Here is an 8,937-nt window from a genome sequence, read left to right as displayed (position 1 = left end):
TCAACCCAAATCTCAGCTTGTGTTGCTTATTTGTACTTATGCCGAATCAAAATATTTTCTTATCTTATCTTATAACAACCAGATCTATACCGACTAAGTCTGAGGGAGCCTCATAAAATTGAGAATGGAAATGGGGAATGTGTCAAGGAGACAACCTAGCCAACAAAGAGCAGAAAACAGCCATTCAATACAACGAGGAAACTCTGCACCTGAAACGTACTTCAGCTGGTCCCTATACAAAATGTGTACTACTCAGTGATACTGGATGGCATACTGAACTCTGAAACATATAAATGAACTAAAATTAAAAATCATACAAGACTAACAAAGGCCCTTGACTTGGGACAGGGGCAAAAATACCAATACATTAGAAACAGAACTTACATGGAAGGTGCCTTAAACTCTCCTGACATCCAAACTGGGAAATGTCCATCTTAAAGTCATTTATCTGCACCATAAAAGGGAATGTCAGACTTATGAGTTTTACCAGACATATCATTGGGTGTATTGACTTCTTAAGGTGTAGTATTAACTTTTAATTCTTATATACTTTTATTTTATCAAGAACACAGTAACATAAAATTTTGACAAAATATAGATGTACTGTACAATACAAACAATATATGTATACTGTAAATGGAATATACACTTGTGAACAACTTAAATTGCTGTTCTAAATAACATAGCACTTTTAAAGTTTAATTAAACAGTTCATCAATTCATGAAATGAATAGCGTTTGATGGTTGAAATTTAACATTAAATGGATAATAGCTTTTAAAAGCTTATGATTACTTAATAATATAAATGCAGATAAGTCAGCTCAATCAAACATTTAAAATTGATGAACTGTTAACAAATGTTTTAAGTATACATAAGTTACCGTATGATAATAAACAATTAAATAAATCTTCATCCATTTCATGGATTGCAATTATTAGTTTTTCAATGAAAGTTTGTTTTGATATGATATTCAAAATTAAAACATGACAAATAAAATGTTATTGCATTTTGAGGTACATTTATATAAGCTTATCAATACCATATTCCTATGCAATCAAGCTGTGGTATAACTGACAACTACTTTCTTGATTTGTGTTCAATTGGATATACTTCAACATTTACATTAGTACATATATATATCAATAAAAAGTTCAGAAGCTGCATAATACCTTTCAATCATCCAAATTAGAGATTATATCAAAAATTTCTGTAACATTGAAGACTTCTTCCATTATAAACTAACTGATATATAAGCATTGACATTTTAATTGACTGTGCTAATTTATATGAGGGAAAATAAAATTTTCAATATATTCCATGGTTAATGAAATGATTTGGAATCCATTTATTTTCAGAATACATATATATATAATATATGTTGGTTCAACAACTGAAAAAAGAATTCAACAATGAGAACATATATATCATGGTTCAATGACGACAGAATTCTATAAACATATATGTTGGTTCAAAATTTGAAGAAAATAATTGAACAATAAAACAAATATATCAATGACTAAAGACAGAATCCAGCAATTAATACAAACATATATCTTGGTTCAACGTTTTAAGACAATAATTGATAACAAACTATTTCATTGTGAGTGGTAAAATTAGAGGTAGGTATATAACATATTTTCCTGTAGATATTTGGACTACGCTTTATACAAAATTACCTTTAAAGCTATTATTCTATAATGAAAAACAGACATGGAAGTTTTAAGAAATTATAATGCAGATTTTGTTTTTAAATGATTGATAGATTGTTTGCTTCACGTCCAGTGGCAATAATGTCATGCATATTCAGGAGAAATTCATTATTAATGCAGAAAATGAGACATGATGAATTTCACAATAACAAAAAACATTTACTTTTTTTGTTACCAATATGCTGCTACATGGACCCATCATTTGATCTTTAAATCTTTATCATATCTGTTGTCAATTACTGACACTGATAAATACATGAACAAATTTGCAAAACTATGGAAATGACAAACAACTGGTAAAACAATTGAAATTTTAATTTAGCTCTTTTTAAAAAGAAAATTAATTGAAATGCAAAGCTTTCATGAAATTAGAACAAATAATTCCAACCATTGTTTAAATTAATCTCATTAAAGCAGTTTTACTTAAATCAACCCTAACATTGCATAAATAGCAAAATTCAAATTCTAAGAAACTTAAGTTATTGTATGGGCATTAAATGGAGAGATTTATACAATAATATCTATACTCATAGAAAAAGTGTGGTATGATTGCCAATGAGACAATTCTTCACAAGAGACAAAAAAATCAGTTTTGAGAGATCAGTCTTATTATAGAATGGCACGCATACAAAATATAACAATGTTTACAAGGCACAGACAAAAAAAATAACTAAAAGGCCATCCTGAACCTCTATCAGTAGAGAATGTGGCAGTCTGAATGGTAGGCTTAACATAAAGGCTAGGGAAGGGGGTCAGAAGTTTAGGACACAGTCTGAATGGTAGGCTTAATCTAAAGGCTAGGGAAGTTTGGTACACAGTCAAACAGAACTCTCTAATCTATGAAAGCATTGGTCCTTGTATATTATTAAGTACATGCTTGTACATTTTAAATGAAGCTTGGTTTATGTTTTAATATACGAGATCTTTCCTCCTTACAATAAAGATTAAGTAACATATCATTTTTATTATGTAAGTTTAAAAAACATTTTTGTTTTACTTATTCCAAAGCTAATTTTACACCCATTGTTTTATTGTTAATAGTCAATCCTGAAATTAAAATATGTTGTAATGATATGAAGATATGAACGTATAAGGAACTGTTCAAAAAGAGCTATGTCTAATCACAATCTGGAGCAGTCGTAAAAACCAGAAGAAACCAACATTGTTTGTTATTGCCCAGAGAGGAAGGACAGAAGTGATATTAATTGCACATTTAATAATATTGCTTTCTTCTTTTATAAATTTCAAAATTATGAATTCTACTTACATGTATACATTCTAATAAGTTTTCATAATGAAATTAATGTCTTTCTAAAAATGATTTTTGAGTCTTCCAAGGATATTGTATGTCGTCTGAAATTTAGCTATCAGATTCCATATTAAAAATCCAATAGTAAATTGAACAGAAATCTGCTTAGAAATTTGCCATTAGAGTATTTTAAAAGATGTGTTATTTTTCCAAATCTATCAATTATTATTATGACTTATTCAGAGTTATCAACCTATGTGTTGTATACCCTCATACATTTCATTAAATTCATATATGTATATGGCTTTTATATTAAAAAGTTGTGAAACAAAAACAATTCCTGTATAATGTACCCTGAAACTGTGTCTCAAAACTCATGAGGCAAACAACCACCTCATTTTGAAAGTGGATTAGTAGTTAATATCAAATTTGTGATTTTCTTCTTTTTATAATGAAATCAAAAATGATAAATGAATAATATCTTAATATTGCATCTCCCTTGAGGTTTTCTTTAAAACACAAATTTTATGATATAAAATCACAGACAATGTTGTACAAATCTACTCTCTCTCACATATACTCTCCTATTTATCAAAATACTCTATAATGGTGTACAAATCTCCTTTCTCTCACATTTTCTCTTGTTTATCAAAATTATACATTTTACAACTGCCAATACTCTATCTGCAACTCAAGTTTAAGTTGCTAAACAGTTAATACTAAATTAAAACATAGCAATTAAAATATTGATGGCATCATTTGTATTTAGTATTTATTTAATCTCCCTTTTTTGTCCATTCTTCAAAAAATTGACATAATAAATGTACATAAAAATTTCTAAATTTCTTTTTGAAGTATTCAAATTAATAACACTTGAAATAGAAACAAATTGTTAAAACTTTTCAAATTAATTCAAAGAAATAATGGAAGTTTAACAAAATGGAATGAAATCATGGGCTGTATGGCAAAAAAATCTATCAAATTTGTATTTATTCATATATAGTCAAACTTATGAAGTTCACTCTCAGAATCAGAGAAAAAATGTCTTTCTAGTAAATGAGAAAACCTTTGAATTTAGGTTCACAATGCATAGATATAATAACAGTGGAAGAAGAAGAAAGTGACCAAACAAGGTTTGACAATATTATGATATTTTGTATTCTCCTTCCATAAACTAGAATACTCCCGTTTTAAAGAACTTCTGTCAGTCATATTAATTGTAATAAAAGTGTAATGTTTTGCTCTATTTAACAATTCTATAACAATTCATATCTTGTACCATCATCTTCAATAGCTCCATACACAATCTTCCTATCTTCCTCTGTTCATTTTAATGAATTAATCTCCCTTTGGTAATGTCATAGGATCAGATCGTGTTAATGGTCAATACAATCTCTTCTCATAACTACAACAAAATAAAGCACAACTTTATTACTTAGTCTCAATACACAGCATACCAATAGAAAATGGAATAAGAGACAATACTTGACCTATCAAAATGAGATTAAAACTAAAAAACAAAATTCAATCGTTATTCTCTTTTTATCTCAATGTTTGGTTATTATAAAAATACAATTTGGTCATTTGAATATCCATATAAATCAAATATAATTTCACAGTGCTGTAACAGATTTCAAATTTTAGCATTAATAAAGGCACAGTGTCTTACAGAATTTGTTATTGGTGCAAATTTGTTAGAATAAAATTGTCACTTTTGATGTCTGACAAGAGTTAAAACAGATGAAAGTGATATAGTTGATGATTTGTGAACTTAAATTGGCAAATAAATGGTGTCAATATAAATAAACTGGCAACATATCAGCTAAGCCAGACACTAGATTTAGGCCGATTAAACTAAAATAGCTGAAAGAAAACAGGAATAATTCAAACATTTTATTATTATTTTATTACACCAGTGCATGGAAGTATAATTTTAGGCCATCAATCAGAACTGATGCATTGAAATTTGTCCAATCAAAATTAACCTAACAAACAGAGTGGTAATAGATTGACTATAACTGAAAGATCGTCAAATTTACTGGACTTAAAGAGTGGCCATAAATTCTCCTTTGCTTTATCAAAAGATTCAAAACAGTACTAAATTATAGTCTTTAAATTTAATTCTCTTAACAATGTATGCTGTAAATAAACAGAAGTTTCATTTTAAGTCTTTCTTCTTAGTTCTGTAAATATGAATTGTCCTACCAAAAAGTATAACAAAATCTTAGGTTTCACAATTATTGAGTTCAAACAGGTTTCACTGTGTACGGTTTAATTCTTTCTTACTAGTGTAAATGTTAATGCTGAGTTGACAACTCTTGGGTAACTGAAGGTTACATTGGTCTATATGGATTGTTGTATTTTTCATCATGCAAATTCAATATTAATCTTGACAATTTAAATATTATACATTACGCATACACATTTTAACCCCTGTCAAAACAATAGCTTAACATTTTAATCAACTCCATTCAAAATTAGCAAATATTATTATATGGGTTTGGGAAAGTGAAGGAAATGCATGCTTTCAGCATTAATCTATAAAACTTTATTCTTTTCTGAAAACTTTAGTTTCTTAAGTTCACTATAGCCCCTCTTTCTTTATTTCTTTTTGTTATTTTTAGGAACTGTTTATGTACTCATCTCATTTTTTATATATATATTTGTGTACATCATCAATTTATTCTACACACCAAATATAATTCACCTATTACTTAAACATTTAAGAAATAGACCTTGTCACAAAACTTTGAACAAATGCATTGATTTATGTATCAAGAAAAGCTGAAATGAACACTGTCAGACAGACATGTACAACTTATTATGATTGAATTCACCAAATAATGATATACCTTTTTATAGTTTCAATACTAATGCATCTGACTGATAAACATTTTTTATTTTGTATCAACACTTGTTGTATGCAAGTCAAATTTTGTGTTGCAGTCACACAACATAATGAGGTCAAAGACTAAAGATTTATACAATTGGGAAAATTAATATGACAAAACCCCTATTCCTAGATATGAATTATCAAGCTCCGCTACTTCTAGAACTATAAAAATCACTCTGTTGCAACTCCAGATATTTGCCTTGCATTCTGAAATTTCAAGACAAAAAGCAGAAATCCCATGAATTAAGGCATTAAAACAACATCTTTTGGCTCACTGTTTCCATGTTTCGAGTAAAATTTTTACATAATTCAACAAATAAGAGATGTGTAGTTATAAGAGTTGTATGTGATTTATATTGATTTATCAACACTGAAAAGAATGTTTTATTTCTGTTCAAAAATTTTAAATTTCAAATGTTAGTACTGTTACCAGGCCCATAGCCAGGAATTTCCAAGGGGGGGGTCGTTGGACTCATGAACTCGACTTTAACAGTCACAATTTGAACAAAACGTTGACTTTAACAGTGCTTATTTGGCTACGGGTATGGTTACTATGTGCGAGTTCTTCATTTTTTTATTGGTAATACTCAAGAAATGTAAAAATAAAACTTTTCAAATGATAAATCAAATTCATTAAAGATTTTTTATGTTGAAAAAAAGATTAAATACTGGTTACATATAAAAATTAAACCATTAAAACAACAACATTTTTTTGCTTACTTGCATAATTTGATGATTAGAACCTATACATTTAATCATTGTTGAACCTCTGAAATAGCAACCATATACATAGTCAGGAGTTCAAAGATGGATTTAGTTTCGTATAATTTTTTCTACCTGAACTGTTATAAAACACTTATAAGTTCGCACAAGAATTACAAAGAACTTTCCATAATTTTGCATGATCTAAATAGCAAAATTCTCCCCCAATATTTCATCATTAATATGAAAATAAGAATATGTGGTATGATTGCCAATGAGACAACTCTCCTTCAATATCAAATGATGAAGAAGTCACTTTTTATCTTGGAGTGATGAGCATGTCTGAGTGGATTAAAATCACTCTAAGGTTAAAACAAGAGTACTGATTTTAGCAGCAAGGATAAAAACACACCTTATCACACCTTACCTTATATTCTAACAATTCTAAATAAATCATATATCATCTTATTTTCTAAATACTGATTGACAATGTTTCAAGCATGGACATTTAGTATGTAATTGTTTACAATAACAATTTATCTCTGGTGGATAATTGTCTCATTAGCTATACCCCATCTCCTTATTTCTAATAGCAACCATTCAGAAACACAGATTAGGAATTATCCTCAATTAGGAAGATAGGATTGTGCAAAACTCAAATAAAAGCTGAGTAAATCAGTTTTGTGAGTCTAAGACTGTGGAGAAAGCAAATGAGAGAAATTTGCATCAGCCAAAACTACAATTAAGGGCCTTTTGCTACTGGGAACATGCTAAGCTGTATCCCTGACATTATTAACCGTAGTTTGAGCTATGATGTAAATGGCATATTGCAAATATTGTGTCTATGTATTTATTCCAGTTAAGTTGTTGACAATAAATGATATTTGTGTATATACTGGAGTAACATCAATTTGTGTGGGGTTAAAATGTCAGATTCTAACTCTAGAATATTTGAGACTCAAATATTGTGTATGATGCAAATCATTATTGTGTATAAGATAAATCTTAGATACCCCTCATAAGTAACTATGGCATTGACCATGAAATCAATCAGATCTTCCTTTCATTATGTGTGACCATATGTCAAAGTCAAGTTTCAGTATAGAAAGTATTTGATTATTATCAAGAAACTATGACAACTGATGGTGTGGTCAACATAACTATAAACCCCCCTCCTTTTTACGACTGGTAAATACATACTTGTGTAGGCTATGAACACCCCCCTCTATTTGGGCTGATGTCGTTCTTCTTTCAAACTTCAACTCTCCTGAGTACATCATCGATCTAAAATAATCAATTCAAAGAAAATCTTATATCAAAAGTAATATTTACATACATAAATTGCCTGACAATATAAATTTTAACACACTATTTGGTATCTAAATATTTGAACATATTTACAATATGCAGTGTTTAAAGTTTGGATAACAAACCTGCTATATTTTGCTTGCATCTATGCAGGTGAAATAAGATGCAAACAAGAGGTTTTTGCAGCTCATTGTCCTTGTATAAATGTGTTGCATAAAATAATGTATGATATTCATGATTCCATCCTTAGTATGTCTGTAATATTAGCCTATGGAAACCTACCTCACTTCAACAACAGATTTCGTAAATGAAACAAAAATTTGCTTACCTGACATGAGACAGAGTCCTAGCACCAATATCCTGACAGCCATGTTTGATTCCTGCTATGAGATAAGGAACAAATTTGCTTACCTGACATGAGACAGAGTCCTAGCACCAATATGATGACAGCCATGTTTGATCTAAGCAATGAGATAAGGAACAAACTTGCTTACCTGACATGAGACAGAGTCCTAGCACCAATATCCTGACAGCCATGTTTGATTCCTGCTATGAGATAAGGAACAAATTTGCTTACCTGACATGAGACAGAGTCCTAGCACCAATATGACGACAGCCATGTTTGATCCAAGCAATGAGATAAGGAACAAATTTGCTTACCTGACATGAGACAGAGTCCTAGCACCAATATGATGACAGCCATGTTTGATCCAAGCAATGAGATAAGGAACAAACTTGCTTACCTGACATGAGACAGAGTCCTAGCACCAATATGACGACAGCCATGTTTGATCCAAGCAATGAGATAAGGAACAAATTTGCTTACCTGACATGAGACAGAGTCCTAGCACCAATATGATGACAGCCATGTTTGATCCAAGCAATGAGATAAGGAACAAATTTGCTTACCTGACATGAGACAGAGTCCTAGCACCAATTTGATGACAGCCATGTTTGATTCCTGCTATGAGATAGGGAACAAACTTGCTTACCTGACATGAGACAGAGTCCTAGCACCAATATCCTGACAGCCATGTTTGATTCCTGCTATGAGATAAGAAACAAATTTGCTTAC

At 30.0% G+C, this 8,937-nt stretch overlaps 1 protein-coding gene across 4 annotated transcripts in view; it reads right to left on the bottom strand.

The window, feature by feature from the left end:
• Positions 1–533: 533 nt before the first annotated feature.
• The window catches only part of LOC139521194 (inosine-5'-monophosphate dehydrogenase 1-like), a 40,003-nt gene continuing 31,599 nt past the window's right edge, over positions 534–8,937 (bottom strand). For 2 of the 4 annotated variants that reach the window (XM_071314563.1, XM_071314573.1), the window contains exons 15-16: positions 7,755–7,838; positions 534–4,364 (exon numbers count right to left, since the gene is read on the bottom strand). In XM_071314563.1, the coding sequence (XP_071170664.1) occupies positions 4,343–4,364; positions 7,755–7,838 (106 nt within the window). In that variant the 3' untranslated portion in view covers positions 534–4,342. Of the gene's footprint in view, positions 4,365–6,572; positions 6,622–7,754; positions 7,839–8,937 lie in introns of all 4 variants that reach the window. The other 2 variants (XM_071314545.1, XM_071314555.1) reach the window with 2 other exon arrangements.

This window comes from Mytilus edulis, chromosome 1 (assembly GCF_963676685.1).
Source record: "Mytilus edulis chromosome 1, xbMytEdul2.2, whole genome shotgun sequence".
Lineage (NCBI taxonomy): Eukaryota > Metazoa > Mollusca > Bivalvia > Mytilida > Mytilidae > Mytilus > Mytilus edulis.
Note: the sequence above shows the minus strand (reverse complement) of the source record. Positions and strands in the feature narration are given on the sequence as shown.